Here is a 23,028-nt window from a genome sequence, read left to right on the forward strand (position 1 = left end):
CCGGTTCCGTTTTCGGTTCCGTTATTGGTTCCGATTCCGTTTCCGATTCCGATAAACTGAACTAAAAACATCTGTTTCCGTTTTCAGTTCCGATAAAACCACATCCGTTACATCCCTGCTATATACCACTCACCCTTGACCGCGTCCACGAGTATCCCTGCCCGCTTGCAGGTCGGCCGCCGCACTGCGGCCACGGCGGCCAGCAGCCGGCGGTAGTACGGCAGGCGGCAGCTGACGTGGTCGAGCGTGGACAGGTAGTGCGCGAGCCAGGGCACGGTGATGGTGGTGCGGCCGGCGGCTATGGCAGTAGTACATCCCTGCTATATACCACTCACCCTTGACCGCGTCCACGAGTATCCCTGCCCGCTTGCAGGTCGGCCGCCGCACTGCGGCCACGGCGGCCAGCAGCCGGCGGTAGTACGGCAGGCGGCAGCTGACGTGGTCGAGCGTGGACAGGTAGTGCGCGAGCCAGGGCACGGTGATGGTGGTGCGGCCGGCGGCTATGGCAGTAGTACATCCCTGCTATATACCACTCACCCTTGACCGCGTCCACGAGTATCCCTGCCCGCTTGCAGGTCGGCCGCCGCACTGCGGCCACGGCGGCCAGCAGCCGGCGGTAGTACGGCAGGCGGCAGCTGACGTGGTCGAGCGTGGACAGGTAGTGCGCGAGCCAGGGCACGGTGATGGTGGTGCGGCCGGCGGCTATGGCAGTAGTACATCCCTGCTATATACCACTCACCCTTGACCGCGTCCACGAGTATCCCTGCCCGCTTGCAGGTCGGCCGCCGCACTGCGGCCACGGCGGCCAGCAGCCGGCGGTAGTACGGCAGGCGGCAGCTGACGTGGTCGAGCGTGGACAGGTAGTGCGCGAGCCAGGGCACGGTGATGGTGGTGCGGCCGGCGGCTATGGCAGTAGTACATCCCTGCTATATACCACTCACCCTTGACCGCGTCCACGAGTATCCCTGCCCGCTTGCAGGTCGGCCGCCGCACTGCGGCCACGGCGGCCAGCAGCCGGCGGTAGTACGGCAGGCGGCAGCTGACGTGGTCGAGCGTGGACAGGTAGTGCGCGAGCCAGGGCACGGTGATGGTGGTGCGGCCGGCGGCTATGGCAGTAGTACATCCCTGCTATATACCACTCACCCTTGACCGCGTCCACGAGTATCCCTGCCCGCTTGCAGGTCGGCCGCCGCACTGCGGCCACGGCGGCCAGCAGCCGGCGGTAGTACGGCAGGCGGCAGCTGACGTGGTCGAGCGTGGACAGGTAGTGCGCGAGCCAGGGCACGGTGATGGTGGTGCGGCCGGCGGCTATGGCAGTAGTACATCCCTGCTATATACCACTCACCCTTGACCGCGTCCACGAGTATCCCTGCCCGCTTGCAGGTCGGCCGCCGCACTGCGGCCACGGCGGCCAGCAGCCGGCGGTAGTACGGCAGGCGGCAGCTGACGTGGTCGAGCGTGGACAGGTAGTGCGCGAGCCAGGGCACGGTGATGGTGGTGCGGCCGGCGGCTATGGCAGTAGTACATCCCTGCTATATACCACTCACCCTTGACCGCGTCCACGAGTATCCCTGCCCGCTTGCAGGTCGGCCGCCGCACTGCGGCCACGGCGGCCAGCAGCCGGCGGTAGTACGGCAGGCGGCAGCTGACGTGGTCGAGCGTGGACAGGTAGTGCGCGAGCCAGGGCACGGTGATGGTGGTGCGGCCGGCGGCTATGGCAGTAGTACATCCCTGCTATATACCACTCACCCTTGACCGCGTCCACGAGTATCCCTGCCCGCTTGCAGGTCGGCCGCCGCACTGCGGCCACGGCGGCCAGCAGCCGGCGGTAGTACGGCAGGCGGCAGCTGACGTGGTCGAGCGTGGACAGGTAGTGCGCGAGCCAGGGCACGGTGATGGTGGTGCGGCCGGCGGCTATGGCAGTAGTACATCCCTGCTATATACCACTCACCCTTGACCGCGTCCACGAGTATCCCTGCCCGCTTGCAGGTCGGCCGCCGCACTGCGGCCACGGCGGCCAGCAGCCGGCGGTAGTACGGCAGGCGGCAGCTGACGTGGTCGAGCGTGGACAGGTAGTGCGCGAGCCAGGGCACGGTGATGGTGGTGCGGCCGGCGGCTATGGCAGTAGTACATCCCTGCTATATACCACTCACCCTTGACCGCGTCCACGAGTATCCCTGCCCGCTTGCAGGTCGGCCGCCGCACTGCGGCCACGGCGGCCAGCAGCCGGCGGTAGTACGGCAGGCGGCAGCTGACGTGGTCGAGCGTGGACAGGTAGTGCGCGAGCCAGGGCACGGTGATGGTGGTGCGGCCGGCGGCTATGGCAGTAGTACATCCCTGCTATATACCACTCACCCTTGACCGCGTCCACGAGTATCCCTGCCCGCTTGCAGGTCGGCCGCCGCACTGCGGCCACGGCGGCCAGCAGCCGGCGGTAGTACGGCAGGCGGCAGCTGACGTGGTCGAGCGTGGACAGGTAGTGCGCGAGCCAGGGCACGGTGATGGTGGTGCGGCCGGCGGCTATGGCAGTAGTACATCCCTGCTATATACCACTCACCCTTGACCGCGTCCACGAGTATCCCTGCCCGCTTGCAGGTCGGCCGCCGCACTGCGGCCACGGCGGCCAGCAGCCGGCGGTAGTACGGCAGGCGGCAGCTGACGTGGTCGAGCGTGGACAGGTAGTGCGCGAGCCAGGGCACGGTGATGGTGGTGCGGCCGGCGGCTATGGCAGTAGTACATCCCTGCTATATACCACTCACCCTTGACCGCGTCCACGAGTATCCCTGCCCGCTTGCAGGTCGGCCGCCGCACTGCGGCCACGGCGGCCAGCAGCCGGCGGTAGTACGGCAGGCGGCAGCTGACGTGGTCGAGCGTGGACAGGTAGTGCGCGAGCCAGGGCACGGTGATGGTGGTGCGGCCGGCGGCTATGGCAGTAGTACATCCCTGCTATATACCACTCACCCTTGACCGCGTCCACGAGTATCCCTGCCCGCTTGCAGGTCGGCCGCCGCACTGCGGCCACGGCGGCCAGCAGCCGGCGGTAGTACGGCAGGCGGCAGCTGACGTGGTCGAGCGTGGACAGGTAGTGCGCGAGCCAGGGCACGGTGATGGTGGTGCGGCCGGCGGCTATGGCAGTAGTACATCCCTGCTATATACCACTCACCCTTGACCGCGTCCACGAGTATCCCTGCCCGCTTGCAGGTCGGCCGCCGCACTGCGGCCACGGCGGCCAGCAGCCGGCGGTAGTACGGCAGGCGGCAGCTGACGTGGTCGAGCGTGGACAGGTAGTGCGCGAGCCAGGGCACGGTGATGGTGGTGCGGCCGGCGGCTATGGCAGTAGTACATCCCTGCTATATACCACTCACCCTTGACCGCGTCCACGAGTATCCCTGCCCGCTTGCAGGTCGGCCGCCGCACTGCGGCCACGGCGGCCAGCAGCCGGCGGTAGTACGGCAGGCGGCAGCTGACGTGGTCGAGCGTGGACAGGTAGTGCGCGAGCCAGGGCACGGTGATGGTGGTGCGGCCGGCGGCTATGGCAGTAGTACATCCCTGCTATATACCACTCACCCTTGACCGCGTCCACGAGTATCCCTGCCCGCTTGCAGGTCGGCCGCCGCACTGCGGCCACGGCGGCCAGCAGCCGGCGGTAGTACGGCAGGCGGCAGCTGACGTGGTCGAGCGTGGACAGGTAGTGCGCGAGCCAGGGCACGGTGATGGTGGTGCGGCCGGCGGCTATGGCAGTAGTACATCCCTGCTATATACCACTCACCCTTGACCGCGTCCACGAGTATCCCTGCCCGCTTGCAGGTCGGCCGCCGCACTGCGGCCACGGCGGCCAGCAGCCGGCGGTAGTACGGCAGGCGGCAGCTGACGTGGTCGAGCGTGGACAGGTAGTGCGCGAGCCAGGGCACGGTGATGGTGGTGCGGCCGGCGGCTATGGCAGTAGTACATCCCTGCTATATACCACTCACCCTTGACCGCGTCCACGAGTATCCCTGCCCGCTTGCAGGTCGGCCGCCGCACTGCGGCCACGGCGGCCAGCAGCCGGCGGTAGTACGGCAGGCGGCAGCTGACGTGGTCGAGCGTGGACAGGTAGTGCGCGAGCCAGGGCACGGTGATGGTGGTGCGGCCGGCGGCTATGGCAGTAGTACATCCCTGCTATATACCACTCACCCTTGACCGCGTCCACGAGTATCCCTGCCCGCTTGCAGGTCGGCCGCCGCACTGCGGCCACGGCGGCCAGCAGCCGGCGGTAGTACGGCAGGCGGCAGCTGACGTGGTCGAGCGTGGACAGGTAGTGCGCGAGCCAGGGCACGGTGATGGTGGTGCGGCCGGCGGCTATGGCAGTAGTACATCCCTGCTATATACCACTCACCCTTGACCGCGTCCACGAGTATCCCTGCCCGCTTGCAGGTCGGCCGCCGCACTGCGGCCACGGCGGCCAGCAGCCGGCGGTAGTACGGCAGGCGGCAGCTGACGTGGTCGAGCGTGGACAGGTAGTGCGCGAGCCAGGGCACGGTGATGGTGGTGCGGCCGGCGGCTATGGCAGTAGTACATCCCTGCTATATACCACTCACCCTTGACCGCGTCCACGAGTATCCCTGCCCGCTTGCAGGTCGGCCGCCGCACTGCGGCCACGGCGGCCAGCAGCCGGCGGTAGTACGGCAGGCGGCAGCTGACGTGGTCGAGCGTGGACAGGTAGTGCGCGAGCCAGGGCACGGTGATGGTGGTGCGGCCGGCGGCTATGGCAGTAGTACATCCCTGCTATATACCACTCACCCTTGACCGCGTCCACGAGTATCCCTGCCCGCTTGCAGGTCGGCCGCCGCACTGCGGCCACGGCGGCCAGCAGCCGGCGGTAGTACGGCAGGCGGCAGCTGACGTGGTCGAGCGTGGACAGGTAGTGCGCGAGCCAGGGCACGGTGATGGTGGTGCGGCCGGCGGCTATGGCAGTAGTACATCCCTGCTATATACCACTCACCCTTGACCGCGTCCACGAGTATCCCTGCCCGCTTGCAGGTCGGCCGCCGCACTGCGGCCACGGCGGCCAGCAGCCGGCGGTAGTACGGCAGGCGGCAGCTGACGTGGTCGAGCGTGGACAGGTAGTGCGCGAGCCAGGGCACGGTGATGGTGGTGCGGCCGGCGGCTATGGCAGTAGTACATCCCTGCTATATACCACTCACCCTTGACCGCGTCCACGAGTATCCCTGCCCGCTTGCAGGTCGGCCGCCGCACTGCGGCCACGGCGGCCAGCAGCCGGCGGTAGTACGGCAGGCGGCAGCTGACGTGGTCGAGCGTGGACAGGTAGTGCGCGAGCCAGGGCACGGTGATGGTGGTGCGGCCGGCGGCTATGGCAGTAGTACATCCCTGCTATATACCACTCACCCTTGACCGCGTCCACGAGTATCCCTGCCCGCTTGCAGGTCGGCCGCCGCACTGCGGCCACGGCGGCCAGCAGCCGGCGGTAGTACGGCAGGCGGCAGCTGACGTGGTCGAGCGTGGACAGGTAGTGCGCGAGCCAGGGCACGGTGATGGTGGTGCGGCCGGCGGCTATGGCAGTAGTACATCCCTGCTATATACCACTCACCCTTGACCGCGTCCACGAGTATCCCTGCCCGCTTGCAGGTCGGCCGCCGCACTGCGGCCACGGCGGCCAGCAGCCGGCGGTAGTACGGCAGGCGGCAGCTGACGTGGTCGAGCGTGGACAGGTAGTGCGCGAGCCAGGGCACGGTGATGGTGGTGCGGCCGGCGGCTATGGCAGTAGTACATCCCTGCTATATACCACTCACCCTTGACCGCGTCCACGAGTATCCCTGCCCGCTTGCAGGTCGGCCGCCGCACTGCGGCCACGGCGGCCAGCAGCCGGCGGTAGTACGGCAGGCGGCAGCTGACGTGGTCGAGCGTGGACAGGTAGTGCGCGAGCCAGGGCACGGTGATGGTGGTGCGGCCGGCGGCTATGGCAGTAGTACATCCCTGCTATATACCACTCACCCTTGACCGCGTCCACGAGTATCCCTGCCCGCTTGCAGGTCGGCCGCCGCACTGCGGCCACGGCGGCCAGCAGCCGGCGGTAGTACGGCAGGCGGCAGCTGACGTGGTCGAGCGTGGACAGGTAGTGCGCGAGCCAGGGCACGGTGATGGTGGTGCGGCCGGCGGCTATGGCAGTAGTACATCCCTGCTATATACCACTCACCCTTGACCGCGTCCACGAGTATCCCTGCCCGCTTGCAGGTCGGCCGCCGCACTGCGGCCACGGCGGCCAGCAGCCGGCGGTAGTACGGCAGGCGGCAGCTGACGTGGTCGAGCGTGGACAGGTAGTGCGCGAGCCAGGGCACGGTGATGGTGGTGCGGCCGGCGGCTATGGCAGTAGTACATCCCTGCTATATACCACTCACCCTTGACCGCGTCCACGAGTATCCCTGCCCGCTTGCAGGTCGGCCGCCGCACTGCGGCCACGGCGGCCAGCAGCCGGCGGTAGTACGGCAGGCGGCAGCTGACGTGGTCGAGCGTGGACAGGTAGTGCGCGAGCCAGGGCACGGTGATGGTGGTGCGGCCGGCGGCTATGGCAGTAGTACATCCCTGCTATATACCACTCACCCTTGACCGCGTCCACGAGTATCCCTGCCCGCTTGCAGGTCGGCCGCCGCACTGCGGCCACGGCGGCCAGCAGCCGGCGGTAGTACGGCAGGCGGCAGCTGACGTGGTCGAGCGTGGACAGGTAGTGCGCGAGCCAGGGCACGGTGATGGTGGTGCGGCCGGCGGCTATGGCAGTAGTACATCCCTGCTATATACCACTCACCCTTGACCGCGTCCACGAGTATCCCTGCCCGCTTGCAGGTCGGCCGCCGCACTGCGGCCACGGCGGCCAGCAGCCGGCGGTAGTACGGCAGGCGGCAGCTGACGTGGTCGAGCGTGGACAGGTAGTGCGCGAGCCAGGGCACGGTGATGGTGGTGCGGCCGGCGGCTATGGCAGTAGTACATCCCTGCTATATACCACTCACCCTTGACCGCGTCCACGAGTATCCCTGCCCGCTTGCAGGTCGGCCGCCGCACTGCGGCCACGGCGGCCAGCAGCCGGCGGTAGTACGGCAGGCGGCAGCTGACGTGGTCGAGCGTGGACAGGTAGTGCGCGAGCCAGGGCACGGTGATGGTGGTGCGGCCGGCGGCTATGGCAGTAGTACATCCCTGCTATATACCACTCACCCTTGACCGCGTCCACGAGTATCCCTGCCCGCTTGCAGGTCGGCCGCCGCACTGCGGCCACGGCGGCCAGCAGCCGGCGGTAGTACGGCAGGCGGCAGCTGACGTGGTCGAGCGTGGACAGGTAGTGCGCGAGCCAGGGCACGGTGATGGTGGTGCGGCCGGCGGCTATGGCAGTAGTGTAGTATGTGTACTAAGTATGCCTCACCCACACACGTACGTAGTGGTAGTATATAATAGCATGTACGCGTCAGTTTAACAGAATATATTCGTATTTAGACACCAACAGTCGTATCATTGACGCCACACCTTACATGGCGATCCTGCCAGTGCGGCCTCGCGCTGCACTGGCAGCGCGCTGCGCTTGCCAGTCAAGGACGTGGAGAAAAATCAAAATTTTAAGCTGAAGGACTATGTTAAACAAAATTGTGTCGGACATTTGTGATTAAATCAGAGCAAAGTGAAAATGGGATAAGTGAATATATTAAAATCGTGCATAATTGGACAGTAATTGCCAGGACTAGATACATATTATTTAAAACGAACTTTACACGCGGGAGGTTGTTGTAAAACATTGGTGGATGACTTTATTGCGGATTAGTATCATAAAAACGGTAAAAGTGGACAGTTTTGATACTTCAACAGAAAGACTCCAATAAAAACTCGTAAAATGCTGACGGGGGCAAAGCTAATAATGATGGTTTGCAGCAGGGAGTTGTTGGTGTCCTTGGTCGAGTGTGGCGTCTGGAGGTCCAGGGACTACAAGGAAAGAGTAGGTTGGTGTGTGGAAAAACGATAAAGTGATAAGTGTAGTTTAGTGCTATGCCGTGCAAAAAGGGACATTTAATTATTTTAATTGTTTATTTTTTATGTTAGCTCCATAGTTCAATTTTTTTTAATAATAGATACCTACATTTTAACGTTTTTGTTGGACTTTATATTAAAGGTCCGTATGTTAGTTTTTTAATGTGACTATTGAATAAAATCCTATTTTAGTAAGTATAACTATGCCCCTTGATGACAAAACCATAATATATGGGTGGTCTAAAATACATACATGTGATAGTTTCGTTTTATTAAATTTCATATATATTATACTTAGTAAAATGACATGCTTTTATTCCTTATAACTTACAAATATGGCACATAACATAACGGCGGCGCGTGCACTCCTTAAAGGGATCGGTATGCGGCGTCTGTTATTTCATCTCTAATTTCATAGTTCGTGCACTGATTTAGATTACTTAAACATTATTGTAATGATATTAAATTGAAAGAATAAGTAGTAAGTAATAATTAAAATATTTCAAATCTCAGATCTTAAAATATAGAAGTATGTCAGTACCGACTTTTAACCATAAGTACTTTATTTTTAATTAGAATTCGAATTGTGTTTTTTTTTTTATGATAGCGAGTTACAATTGTATCGGACAAGACTTTTTTTTTTAATTCACGGATCTGACATATTTAACAAAGAAAATAAAGACGAAGTATTATAATTATGGATATTATGACTTTTAAAGTAAATAGTGGTTTTGCAAAGAAGATCTGTGGTATTGTAGATATGGGCTTGTTTAAGAAAAGATTTAACGTTGGTTTTTAAAAGAGCGCAAGTTTCGTATAAATGTTAGTAAATGAATGTTTGTGGTAAGTTTAAGAAAGGTAAGGAATGTGAAATAATGGTTAGCATGGTTGTCGATTGTATTATTAGTAAAATGGAATTTGTATGTTATTGGAAAAGTGATAAAATATTGATGTATGGGAAAACTTAAACACGTAAGTTTTTCAAAGAACGATTAGCCTGATCAACTAAGAGTTGCTGAAATTCTTATATGTTAAAGTTTTCATGGTGTTTGAGTTATTATGTGGTTGCATTTTGAGTGATGGTTTATTTTGAGTGGGAAATGAAAGAAAGTCATTGAAAAATAAATAATTATGTACCTATCGCATCTTCGGTGGCCCGAGAGGCGGCCTTGAGCGATTAGGTTAGCAAGGGTACGCCAGGATACAAGGCAGGCACGGAATCCTTGGAGGTCTGACCATGATTCGGTCGAGTATCAATCGTGGAGACTCCTTGGACACACGGAATGATATTATGTATGGATGTGTTAAAAGAACTGCCTGTATGAATAAATAAATAGTATGTGTGCGCGCTTAAAAATAAATATCCTTGTATCCTGAGCAAATAAATAAATAATTATAGTAAGGTCGGCCGACCACGTATGTAAAAGCGTTGCGTACCCTTGATCTTTGATTTCAGTGAAGCATAAAAGATGCCACTATAAATGAATAAATTACATAAAATAAAACAAAGAAAATATATTTAAATGAATGACGTCATAATAAAATAACTTGCAAGGAACTGATAATGTACAATCAAAAATTAGAAATGATATTATAAGGTACCAATGACGAGTAACAAACCTATGTTTGTAACTAAGTAAGACTTAAAAGGACGAAGAAACGAATTGTATTGACGAATACACTACCAAATTTGGAAATAGTTCTTGTAATTTTTGAATTTAGTTCATAAAATATGTCTAGTGTAGTTTTTAAGTGTTTATCTTTTTTTTTGTGTTTTTATTTTTATTAGAGTTAACATACATATTAGTAGTTTTTTTTTAATAAATTTTGTTTATCATTAATTTTAATATATATTTTATAAATAAGTAAATGAAGTTATTTTTGTGTATTTAAGTAGGTATATTTCATAGAGTAAGTTATATAATGGTAATTAAAATAAATTGGTTCGATTCGTCATCAAGGCATTCATAAATATTTTCTTATATTATAAATTTTTATGCCATAATTTTGATATCAATTGTATGTTTTGATTGTAAGTTAAATTGTTTTGATTTAATAAGCACATTAATTTCATCTGTGTCTAATTTTCTTTTAAATTTGAATTTATCTACTGCTTTGATTGTTTTCATGTACAATCCTTTTTTTTTTGTAATAATTGTTTTACTACAATGTATTCAATGCTTACGTAAAAAAAAATAGATTAAGTTTTATATTTTAATCATTTTTTTTTCTTCAAGGGGGGAGGTGTAGTATGTGTACTAAGTATGCCTCACCCACACACGTACGTAGTGGTAGTATATAATAGCATGTACGCGTCAGTTTAACAGAATATATTCGTATTTAGACACCAACAGTCGTATCATTGACGCCACACCTTACAGTAGTACATCCCTGCTATATACCACTCACCCTTGACCGCGTCCACGAGTATCCCTGCCCGCTTGCAGGTCGGCCGCCGCACTGCGGCCACGGCGGCCAGCAGCCGGCGGTAGTACGGCAGGCGGCAGCTGACGTGGTCGAGCGTGGACAGGTAGTGCGCGAGCCAGGGCACGGTGATGGTGGTGCGGCCGGCGGCTATGGCAGTAGTACATCCCTGCTATATACCACTCACCCTTGACCGCGTCCACGAGTATCCCTGCCCGCTTGCAGGTCGGCCGCCGCACTGCGGCCACGGCGGCCAGCAGCCGGCGGTAGTACGGCAGGCGGCAGCTGACGTGGTCGAGCGTGGACAGGTAGTGCGCGAGCCAGGGCACGGTGATGGTGGTGCGGCCGGCGGCTATGGCAGTAGTACATCCCTGCTATATACCACTCACCCTTGACCGCGTCCACGAGTATCCCTGCCCGCTTGCAGGTCGGCCGCCGCACTGCGGCCACGGCGGCCAGCAGCCGGCGGTAGTACGGCAGGCGGCAGCTGACGTGGTCGAGCGTGGACAGGTAGTGCGCGAGCCAGGGCACGGTGATGGTGGTGCGGCCGGCGGCTATGGCAGTAGTACATCCCTGCTATATACCACTCACCCTTGACCGCGTCCACGAGTATCCCTGCCCGCTTGCAGGTCGGCCGCCGCACTGCGGCCACGGCGGCCAGCAGCCGGCGGTAGTACGGCAGGCGGCAGCTGACGTGGTCGAGCGTGGACAGGTAGTGCGCGAGCCAGGGCACGGTGATGGTGGTGCGGCCGGCGGCTATGGCAGTAGTACATCCCTGCTATATACCACTCACCCTTGACCGCGTCCACGAGTATCCCTGCCCGCTTGCAGGTCGGCCGCCGCACTGCGGCCACGGCGGCCAGCAGCCGGCGGTAGTACGGCAGGCGGCAGCTGACGTGGTCGAGCGTGGACAGGTAGTGCGCGAGCCAGGGCACGGTGATGGTGGTGCGGCCGGCGGCTATGGCAGTAGTACATCCCTGCTATATACCACTCACCCTTGACCGCGTCCACGAGTATCCCTGCCCGCTTGCAGGTCGGCCGCCGCACTGCGGCCACGGCGGCCAGCAGCCGGCGGTAGTACGGCAGGCGGCAGCTGACGTGGTCGAGCGTGGACAGGTAGTGCGCGAGCCAGGGCACGGTGATGGTGGTGCGGCCGGCGGCTATGGCAGTAGTACATCCCTGCTATATACCACTCACCCTTGACCGCGTCCACGAGTATCCCTGCCCGCTTGCAGGTCGGCCGCCGCACTGCGGCCACGGCGGCCAGCAGCCGGCGGTAGTACGGCAGGCGGCAGCTGACGTGGTCGAGCGTGGACAGGTAGTGCGCGAGCCAGGGCACGGTGATGGTGGTGCGGCCGGCGGCTATGGCAGTAGTACATCCCTGCTATATACCACTCACCCTTGACCGCGTCCACGAGTATCCCTGCCCGCTTGCAGGTCGGCCGCCGCACTGCGGCCACGGCGGCCAGCAGCCGGCGGTAGTACGGCAGGCGGCAGCTGACGTGGTCGAGCGTGGACAGGTAGTGCGCGAGCCAGGGCACGGTGATGGTGGTGCGGCCGGCGGCTATGGCAGTAGTACATCCCTGCTATATACCACTCACCCTTGACCGCGTCCACGAGTATCCCTGCCCGCTTGCAGGTCGGCCGCCGCACTGCGGCCACGGCGGCCAGCAGCCGGCGGTAGTACGGCAGGCGGCAGCTGACGTGGTCGAGCGTGGACAGGTAGTGCGCGAGCCAGGGCACGGTGATGGTGGTGCGGCCGGCGGCTATGGCAGTAGTACATCCCTGCTATATACCACTCACCCTTGACCGCGTCCACGAGTATCCCTGCCCGCTTGCAGGTCGGCCGCCGCACTGCGGCCACGGCGGCCAGCAGCCGGCGGTAGTACGGCAGGCGGCAGCTGACGTGGTCGAGCGTGGACAGGTAGTGCGCGAGCCAGGGCACGGTGATGGTGGTGCGGCCGGCGGCTATGGCAGTAGTACATCCCTGCTATATACCACTCACCCTTGACCGCGTCCACGAGTATCCCTGCCCGCTTGCAGGTCGGCCGCCGCACTGCGGCCACGGCGGCCAGCAGCCGGCGGTAGTACGGCAGGCGGCAGCTGACGTGGTCGAGCGTGGACAGGTAGTGCGCGAGCCAGGGCACGGTGATGGTGGTGCGGCCGGCGGCTATGGCAGTAGTACATCCCTGCTATATACCACTCACCCTTGACCGCGTCCACGAGTATCCCTGCCCGCTTGCAGGTCGGCCGCCGCACTGCGGCCACGGCGGCCAGCAGCCGGCGGTAGTACGGCAGGCGGCAGCTGACGTGGTCGAGCGTGGACAGGTAGTGCGCGAGCCAGGGCACGGTGATGGTGGTGCGGCCGGCGGCTATGGCAGTAGTACATCCCTGCTATATACCACTCACCCTTGACCGCGTCCACGAGTATCCCTGCCCGCTTGCAGGTCGGCCGCCGCACTGCGGCCACGGCGGCCAGCAGCCGGCGGTAGTACGGCAGGCGGCAGCTGACGTGGTCGAGCGTGGACAGGTAGTGCGCGAGCCAGGGCACGGTGATGGTGGTGCGGCCGGCGGCTATGGCAGTAGTACATCCCTGCTATATACCACTCACCCTTGACCGCGTCCACGAGTATCCCTGCCCGCTTGCAGGTCGGCCGCCGCACTGCGGCCACGGCGGCCAGCAGCCGGCGGTAGTACGGCAGGCGGCAGCTGACGTGGTCGAGCGTGGACAGGTAGTGCGCGAGCCAGGGCACGGTGATGGTGGTGCGGCCGGCGGCTATGGCAGTAGTACATCCCTGCTATATACCACTCACCCTTGACCGCGTCCACGAGTATCCCTGCCCGCTTGCAGGTCGGCCGCCGCACTGCGGCCACGGCGGCCAGCAGCCGGCGGTAGTACGGCAGGCGGCAGCTGACGTGGTCGAGCGTGGACAGGTAGTGCGCGAGCCAGGGCACGGTGATGGTGGTGCGGCCGGCGGCTATGGCAGTAGTACATCCCTGCTATATACCACTCACCCTTGACCGCGTCCACGAGTATCCCTGCCCGCTTGCAGGTCGGCCGCCGCACTGCGGCCACGGCGGCCAGCAGCCGGCGGTAGTACGGCAGGCGGCAGCTGACGTGGTCGAGCGTGGACAGGTAGTGCGCGAGCCAGGGCACGGTGATGGTGGTGCGGCCGGCGGCTATGGCAGTAGTACATCCCTGCTATATACCACTCACCCTTGACCGCGTCCACGAGTATCCCTGCCCGCTTGCAGGTCGGCCGCCGCACTGCGGCCACGGCGGCCAGCAGCCGGCGGTAGTACGGCAGGCGGCAGCTGACGTGGTCGAGCGTGGACAGGTAGTGCGCGAGCCAGGGCACGGTGATGGTGGTGCGGCCGGCGGCTATGGCAGTAGTACATCCCTGCTATATACCACTCACCCTTGACCGCGTCCACGAGTATCCCTGCCCGCTTGCAGGTCGGCCGCCGCACTGCGGCCACGGCGGCCAGCAGCCGGCGGTAGTACGGCAGGCGGCAGCTGACGTGGTCGAGCGTGGACAGGTAGTGCGCGAGCCAGGGCACGGTGATGGTGGTGCGGCCGGCGGCTATGGCAGTAGTACATCCCTGCTATATACCACTCACCCTTGACCGCGTCCACGAGTATCCCTGCCCGCTTGCAGGTCGGCCGCCGCACTGCGGCCACGGCGGCCAGCAGCCGGCGGTAGTACGGCAGGCGGCAGCTGACGTGGTCGAGCGTGGACAGGTAGTGCGCGAGCCAGGGCACGGTGATGGTGGTGCGGCCGGCGGCTATGGCGGCCGAGAGGAGGCCTTGCAGGTCGAGCGCTGGCTGGCTCTAAAAAAAGAAACGAGGATATTTAACGTATAGTTTGTCAAAGGACTGTCTCATTTCAAACATAGACAGAGATAATCATACTATCTTTGTCTTACACTTGTACTAGCACCCAAAAGAAAAGAATGAATATAGTTTTTTTGGTTATTATTTACTAACGAACGAATCGGTTTGACCGACTATAAATGGCGCTGAAATCGAAAAAAACATGACTGAAGACTTTTGATTGGTTCCAAGACAATTAAAGTTGTTATAATATGTGGATTCCTGGATTCTTAACTTTTTTTTTACCCTCCTAAAAAACGGCAGTAGAATTTTGAATCAGTAGTGTAGTAAATACGATTATGTGTGTGTGTGTGCGTCTGCGTGTGACGCTTGTGTATAATAATGTGTGTTGTGCGTGCGAGTGCCCTGGTGTGTGTGTGTGTGTGTTGTATCCGTGAGAGAGATACGTAACTCACATAGCTCCTGGCATGCAGGCTGGCCTGCAGCACCCTCTCCCTCGGCTCGCAGGGCTGACTGACAGACTTGCAGTCCGCCGGCAGCGTCACGTACGGCAGCGACGCCAGGAACCCCAGGAACTTGGCCAGGAGGCCTAGCTTGTGTGTTGTATCTGTGAGAGAGATATACAACTCACATAGCTCCTGGCTTGCAGGCTGGCCTGCAGCACCCTCTCCCTCGGCTCGCAGGGCTGACTGACAGACTTGCAGTCCGCCGGCAGCGTCACGTACGGCAGCGACGCCAGGAACCCCAGGAACTTGGCCAGGAGGCCTAGCTTGTGTGTTGTATCTGTGAGAGAGATATACAACTCACATAGCTCCTGGCTTGCAGGCTGGCCTGCAGCACCCTCTCCCTCGGCTCGCAGGGCTGACTGACAGACTTGCAGTCCGCCGGCAGCGTCACGTACGGCAGCGACGCCAGGAACCCCAGGAACTTGGCCAGGAGGCCTAGCTTGTGTGTTGTATCTGTGAGAGAGATATACAACTCACATAGCTCCTGGCTTGCAGGCTGGCCTGCAGCACCCTCTCCCTCGGCTCGCAGGGCTGACTGACAGACTTGCAGTCCGCCGGCAGCGTCACGTACGGCAGCGACGCCAGGAACCCCAGGAACTTGGCCAGGAGGCCTAGCTTGTGTGTTGTATCTGTGAGAGAGATATACAACTCACATAGCTCCTGGCTTGCAGGCTGGCCTGCAGCACCCTCTCCCTCGGCTCGCAGGGCTGACTGACAGACTTGCAGTCCGCCGGCAGCGTCACGTACGGCAGCGACGCCAGGAACCCCAGGAACTTGGCCAGGAGGCCTAGCTTGTGTGTTGTATCTGTGAGAGAGATATACAACTCACATAGCTCCTGGCTTGCAGGCTGGCCTGCAGCACCCTCTCCCTCGGCTCGCAGGGCTGACTGACAGACTTGCAGTCCGCCGGCAGCGTCACGTACGGCAGCGACGCCAGGAACCCCAGGAACTTGGCCAGGAGGCCTAGCTTGTGTGTTGTATCTGTGAGAGAGATATACAACTCACATAGCTCCTGGCTTGCAGGCTGGCCTGCAGCACCCTCTCCCTCGGCTCGCAGGGCTGACTGACAGACTTGCAGTCCGCCGGCAGCGTCACGTACGGCAGCGACGCCAGGAACCCCAGGAACTTGGCCAGGAGGCCTAGCTTGTGTGTTGTATCTGTGAGAGAGATATACAACTCACATAGCTCCTGGCTTGCAGGCTGGCCTGCAGCACCCTCTCCCTCGGCTCGCAGGGCTGACTGACAGACTTGCAGTCCGCCGGCAGCGTCACGTACGGCAGCGACGCCAGGAACCCCAGGAACTTGGCCAGGAGGCCTAGCTTGTGTGTTGTATCTGTGAGAGAGATATACAACTCACATAGCTCCTGGCTTGCAGGCTGGCCTGCAGCACCCTCTCCCTCGGCTCGCAGGGCTGACTGACAGACTTGCAGTCCGCCGGCAGCGTCACGTACGGCAGCGACGCCAGGAACCCCAGGAACTTGGCCAGGAGGCCTAGCTTGTGTGTTGTATCTGTGAGAGAGATATACAACTCACATAGCTCCTGGCTTGCAGGCTGGCCTGCAGCACCCTCTCCCTCGGCTCGCAGGGCTGACTGACAGACTTGCAGTCCGCCGGCAGCGTCACGTACGGCAGCGACGCCAGGAACCCCAGGAACTTGGCCAGGAGGCCTAGCTTGTGTGTTGTATCTGTGAGAGAGATATACAACTCACATAGCTCCTGGCTTGCAGGCTGGCCTGCAGCACCCTCTCCCTCGGCTCGCAGGGCTGACTGACAGACTTGCAGTCCGCCGGCAGCGTCACGTACGGCAGCGACGCCAGGAACCCCAGGAACTTGGCCAGGAGGCCTAGCTTGTGTGTTGTATCTGTGAGAGAGATATACAACTCACATAGCTCCTGGCTTGCAGGCTGGCCTGCAGCACCCTCTCCCTCGGCTCGCAGGGCTGACTGACAGACTTGCAGTCCGCCGGCAGCGTCACGTACGGCAGCGACGCCAGGAACCCCAGGAACTTGGCCAGGAGGCCTAGCTTGTGTGTTGTATCTGTGAGAGAGATATACAACTCACATAGCTCCTGGCTTGCAGGCTGGCCTGCAGCACCCTCTCCCTCGGCTCGCAGGGCTGACTGACAGACTTGCAGTCCGCCGGCAGCGTCACGTACGGCAGCGACGCCAGGAACCCCAGGAACTTGGCCAGGAGGCCTAGCTTGTGTGTTGTATCTGTGAGAGAGATATACAACTCACATAGCTCCTGGCTTGCAGGCTGGCCTGCAGCACCCTCTCCCTCGGCTCGCAGGGCTGACTGACAGACTTGCAGTCCGCCGGCAGCGTCACGTACGGCAGCGACGCCAGGAACCCCAGGAACTTGGCCAGGAGGCCTAGCTTGTGTGTTGTATCTGTGAGAGAGATATACAACTCACATAGCTCCTGGCTTGCAGGCTGGCCTGCAGCACCCTCTCCCTCGGCTCGCAGGGCTGACTGACAGACTTGCAGTCCGCCGGCAGCGTCACGTACGGCAGCGACGCCAGGAACCCCAGGAACTTGGCCAGGAGGCCTAGCTTGTGTGTTGTATCTGTGAGAGAGATATACAACTCACATAGCTCCTGGCTTGCAGGCTGGCCTGCAGCACCCTCTCCCTCGGCTCGCAGGGCTGACTGACAGACTTGCAGTCCGCCGGCAGCGTCACGTACGGCAGCGACGCCAGGAACCCCAGGAACTTGGCCAGGAGGCCTAGCTTGCGTTGGAGCTGGAGGTACTCGCGGGATATGTCGCTGCTATTAGCTGAAATATAAAGAAAAATGAAAATATATAAATACAATTATTTTACACAAATGAATTCGGTCTCATAGTAAGCTCAATAAGAGAAGCGCTGGTGGCCTAGCGGTAAGAGCGTGCGACTTGCAATCCGGAGGTCGCGGGTTCGAACCCCGGCTCGTACCAATGAGTTTTTCGGAACTTATGTACGAAATATGATTTGATATTTATCATATATCAGTCGCTTGTCGGTGAAGGAAAACATCTTGAGGAAACCGGACTAATCCCAATACGGGCCTAGTTTACCCTCTGGGTTGAAAGGTCAGATGGCAGTCGCTTTCGTAAAACTAGTGCCCACGCCAATTACTGGGATTAGTTGCCAAGCCGACCCCAGGCTCCCATGAGCCGTGGCAAAATGCCGTTACAACGCGAGGAAGATATTTTAGTAAGCTTAATAAGGAGCCAAAAAGCCGCTTCCACACAATCTAAGTTACGTTAAGCTCTCATTTTAAAACGACATTCCAAAACTAGTGGCTCTGTGAGCTGTAGACCCTACAAGCATAACTTAAAACTGGATAAACGTATGGCTCCGCCATTTTGATAAATTTCCAAAAACAGAAGCGCCAAAACTTTATTAAATCTGCTCACAATATTTCACGAGAATCGGTCAAGAAATGCGACATCAAAAATAAGAAAGCATTTTTTTCCAAACCGAAACGGAGACCTTCGCCAACACTCGGACTAGTTTTTAAACCTTTAATCCTGTTTAATTTTTTTTTTTTATATAAATCATTTATTTACAAACAAGATATATACAGTGTATTACTAAAAGAAATTAAATAATTAATAATTTAATAAATTAGATATAGTTACCATTCTGTAAGGGCGTGCTGTCAAGCGCGATCAGTTCGGAGGCCAGCGCGTCCCGCACGTGCGCGCGGAACGACTCGCTCCCCGCGTTCACGAGCACATCCCTGAAATATATATAAATATGTATAACTAGCGACCCGCCCCGGCTTCGCATGGGTTAACAAATTATACATAAACCTTCCTCTTGAATCACCCTATCTATCAAAAAAAAACGCATTAAAATCCGTTGCATAGTTTTAAAGATCTAAGCATACATAGGGACAGTCAGCGGGAAGCGACTTTGTTTTATACTGTGTAGTGATACTGACTTGTAAAAGGTCTCCTTCTCTGTGAAGTGTGGGAGCCGGGAGTCGCCGGCGGGGCAGGTGAGGCGGCGCTGCAGCTTACTCAGCTTCGATTCCTGACAATGACATTTCAATCGATTGATCAAACACAATGTATCACATCAAAACTCACGACATATACTCTGCTTCCGTGCTCGACAATGCCACACTTATAGAGTATTATACAGTGTCTCCATGTACACATTCTGAGGTTGTGCAATAGAGAGGATTTATCTTGTATTGTATTCATTAGAGATGCACCGGATATCCGGTTACTATCCGGTATCCGGCCTATCCGGCCGTTATTTTAGTATCCGGTCGGATACCGGATAGTAACTTACTATCCGGCCGGATACCGGATAGTAAAATTAACACATATTGGGGTAAAAAATGGAATCTAAAAAACTGTCACGGTCATAATGCTAGCGACACAGTAGATAGAAATGAATACGTAACCAATGTCACACAATACACTTATTTGTTTACACAAAAATACGCGCGCGCACTTGTAACTATAAACGAACTTACTACGTAATGACATGATAAAACTTAAAACTCGTTACGATCCTAGAAATGTGTTCGCGCGAACGTTCACTACCTGCAAAACTCAAAATATAGGTATAGTTCCGCCGGCCGAATATCCGGCGGCCGGATACCGGATATTCGGCCAGTGTCCAGGCCGGATATCCGGTATCCGGCCAAACAACTATCCGTTGCATCTCTAGTATTCATCATCACATCCTATAACCTAAAAAGTCGTTCACTGTGCGGTTGAAGTGGAATTTCCTCTCGCGGCCGGAGGCTGTGGAATGAGAATGGGCTCCCCCGCCGAGGTTTTCCCGAGGGGCTACAGTATGGGGTTCTTCAAAAAAACCGGCCAAGTGCGAGTCGGACTCGCGCACGGAGGGTTCCGCACCATCAACAAAAAATAGAGCAAAACAAGCAAAAAAACGGTCACCCATCCAAGTACTGACCCCGCCCGACGTTGCTTAACTTCGGTCAAAAATCACGTTTGTTGTATGGGAGCCCCACTTAAAACTTTATTTTATTCTGTTTTTAGTATTTGTTGTTATAGCGGCAACAGAAATACATCATCTGTGAAAATTTCAACTGTCTAGCTATCACGGTTCGTGAGATACAGCCTGGTGACAGACGGACGGACGGACGGACAGCGGAGTCTTAGTAATAGGGTCCCGTTTTTACCCTTTGGGTACGGAACCCTAAAAAGAAGTGTACACGGTTTAAAGGATCGGTGACGCGCATGTAACACCCCTGGCCCTGGCCCCGTAGTCAACATGCCAATCGCTAACGCTCCGGAGCGAACGAAACGTAACTGTCACTGTCACACTAATATGGAAAAGCGATAGAGACACAAATCGATTCGGTGGCGAAGCACAAGCGATTGTCACCTCGGCTAGACCGCCTACAGTCGCAGGCGTCTATACTAGGCTACGGCGACCGCTTACCATGCGGGCCTTATGCTCGTTGGCCACCGACGTGATATATTAAACAAGTAGTGTCACCTGTTCAGTATGCAGACACTCGGCCAGCATGTGAGCGACCAGCAGCGCGGCCAGGTGGTGGTGGTTGGCACTAACCTGTTCAGTATGCAGACACTCGGCCAGCATGTGAGCGACCAGCAGCGCGGCCAGGTGGTGGTGGTTGGCACTAACCTGTTCAGTATGCAGACACTCGGCCAGCATGTGAGCGACCAGCAGCGCGGCCAGGTGGTGGTGGTTGGCACTAACCTGTTCAGTATGCAGACACTCGGCCAGCATGTGAGCGACCAGCAGCGCGGCCAGGTGGTGGTGGTTGGCACTAACCTGTTCAGTATGCAGACACTCGGCCAGCATGTGAGCGACCAGCAGCGCGGCCAGGTGGTGGTGGTTGGCACTAACCTGTTCAGTATGCAGACACTCGGCCAGCATGTGAGCGACCAGCAGCGCGGCCAGGTGGTGGTGGTTGGCACTAACCTGTTCAGTATGCAGACACTCGGCCAGCATGTGAGCGACCAGCAGCGCGGCCAGGTGGTGGTGGTTGGCACTAACCTGTTCAGTATGCAGACACTCGGCCAGCATGTGAGCGACCAGCAGCGCGGCCAGGTGGTGGTGGTTGGCACTAACCTGTTCAGTATGCAGACACTCGGCCAGCATGTGAGCGACCAGCAGCGCGGCCAGGTGGTGGTGGTTGGCACTAACCTGTTCAGTATGCAGACACTCGGCCAGCATGTGAGCGACCAGCAGCGCGGCCAGGTGGTGGTGGTTGGCACTAACCTGTTCAGTATGCAGACACTCGGCCAGCATGTGAGCGACCAGCAGCGCGGCCAGGTGGTGGTGGTTGGCACTAACCTGTTCAGTATGCAGACACTCGGCCAGCATGTGAGCGACCAGCAGCGCGGCCAGGTGGTGGTGGTTGGCACTAACCTGTTCAGTATGCAGACACTCGGCCAGCATGTGAGCGACCAGCAGCGCGGCCAGGTGGTGGTGGTTGGCACTAACCTGTTCAGTATGCAGACACTCGGCCAGCATGTGAGCGACCAGCAGCGCGGCCAGGTGGTGGTGGTTGGCACTAACCTGTTCAGTATGCAGACACTCGGCCAGCATGTGAGCGACCAGCAGCGCGGCCAGGTGGTGGTGGTTGGCACTAACCTGTTCAGTATGCAGACACTCGGCCAGCATGTGAGCGACCAGCAGCGCGGCCAGGTGGTGGTGGTTGGCACTAACCTGTTCAGTATGCAGACACTCGGCCAGCATGTGAGCGACCAGCAGCGCGGCCAGGTGGTGGTGGTTGGCACTAACCTGTTCAGTATGCAGACACTCGGCCAGCATGTGAGCGACCAGCAGCGCGGCCAGGTGGTGGTGGTTGGCACTAACCTGTTCAGTATGCAGACACTCGGCCAGCATGTGAGCGACCAGCAGCGCGGCCAGGTGGTGGTGGTTGGCACTAACCTGTTCAGTATGCAGACACTCGGCCAGCATGTGAGCGACCAGCAGCGCGGCCAGGTGGTGGTGGTTGGCACTAACCTGTTCAGTATGCAGACACTCGGCCAGCATGTGAGCGACCAGCAGCGCGGCCAGGTGGTGGTGGTTGGCACTAACCTGTTCAGTATGCAGACACTCGGCCAGCATGTGAGCGACCAGCAGCGCGGCCAGGTGGTGGTGGTTGGCACTAACCTGTTCAGTATGCAGACACTCGGCCAGCATGTGAGCGACCAGCAGCGCGGCCAGGTGGTGGTGGTTGGCACTAACCTGTTCAGTATGCAGACACTCGGCCAGCATGTGAGCGACCAGCAGCGCGGCCAGGTGGTGGTGGTTGGCACTAACCTGTTCAGTATGCAGACACTCGGCCAGCATGTGAGCGACCAGCAGCGCGGCCAGGTGGTGGTGGTTGGCACTAACCTGTTCAGTATGCAGACACTCGGCCAGCATGTGAGCGACCAGCAGCGCGGCCAGGTGGTGGTGGTTGGCACTAACCTGTTCAGTATGCAGACACTCGGCCAGCATGTGAGCGACCAGCAGCGCGGCCAGGTGGTGGTGGTTGGCACTAACCTGTTCAGTATGCAGACACTCGGCCAGCATGTGAGCGACCAGCAGCGCGGCCAGGTGGTGGTGGTTGGCACTAACCTGTTCAGTATGCAGACACTCGGCCAGCATGTGAGCGACCAGCAGCGCGGCCAGGTGGTGGTGGTTGGCACTAACCTGTTCAGTATGCAGACACTCGGCCAGCATGTGAGCGACCAGCAGCGCGGCCAGGTGGTGGTGGTTGGCACTAACCTGTTCAGTATGCAGACACTCGGCCAGCATGTGAGCGACCAGCAGCGCGGCCAGGTGGTGGTGGTTGGCACTAACCTGTTCAGTATGCAGACACTCGGCCAGCATGTGAGCGACCAGCAGCGCGGCCAGGTGGTGGTGGTTGGCACTAACCTGTTCAGTATGCAGACACTCGGCCAGCATGTGAGCGACCAGCAGCGCGGCCAGGTGGTGGTGGTTGGCACTAACCTGTTCAGTATGCAGACACTCGGCCAGCATGTGAGCGACCAGCAGCGCGGCCAGGTGGTGGTGGTTGGCACTAACCTGTTCAGTATGCAGACACTCGGCCAGCATGTGAGCGACCAGCAGCGCGGCCAGGTGGTGGTGGTTGGCACTAACCTGTTCAGTATGCAGACACTCGGCCAGCATGTGAGCGACCAGCAGCGCGGCCAGGTGGTGGTGGTTGGCACTAACCTGTTCAGTATGCAGACACTCGGCCAGCATGTGAGCGACCAGCAGCGCGGCCAGGTGGTGGTGGTTGGCACTAACCTGTTCAGTATGCAGACACTC

At 58.2% G+C, this 23,028-nt stretch overlaps 1 protein-coding gene across 1 annotated transcript in view; it reads right to left on the reverse strand.

Annotated features, from left to right (window-relative positions):
- LOC134660569 (codanin-1) overlaps positions 1 to 23,028 on the reverse strand; it is a 44,958-nt gene that overhangs the window by 16,478 nt on the left and 5,452 nt on the right. The window contains exons 5-9 of the mRNA XM_063516345.1: positions 18,695 to 18,786; positions 18,390 to 18,490; positions 17,359 to 17,543; positions 14,105 to 14,260; positions 9,946 to 9,982 (exon numbers count right to left, since the gene is read on the reverse strand). Coding sequence (XP_063372415.1) covers positions 9,946 to 9,982; positions 14,105 to 14,260; positions 17,359 to 17,543; positions 18,390 to 18,490; positions 18,695 to 18,786 — 571 coding nt within the window. The remainder of the gene's footprint in view (positions 1 to 9,945; positions 9,983 to 14,104; positions 14,261 to 17,358; positions 17,544 to 18,389; positions 18,491 to 18,694; positions 18,787 to 23,028) is intronic.

This window comes from Cydia amplana, chromosome 27 (assembly GCF_948474715.1).
Source record: "Cydia amplana chromosome 27, ilCydAmpl1.1, whole genome shotgun sequence".
Taxonomy (NCBI): Eukaryota; Metazoa; Arthropoda; class Insecta; order Lepidoptera; family Tortricidae; genus Cydia; species Cydia amplana.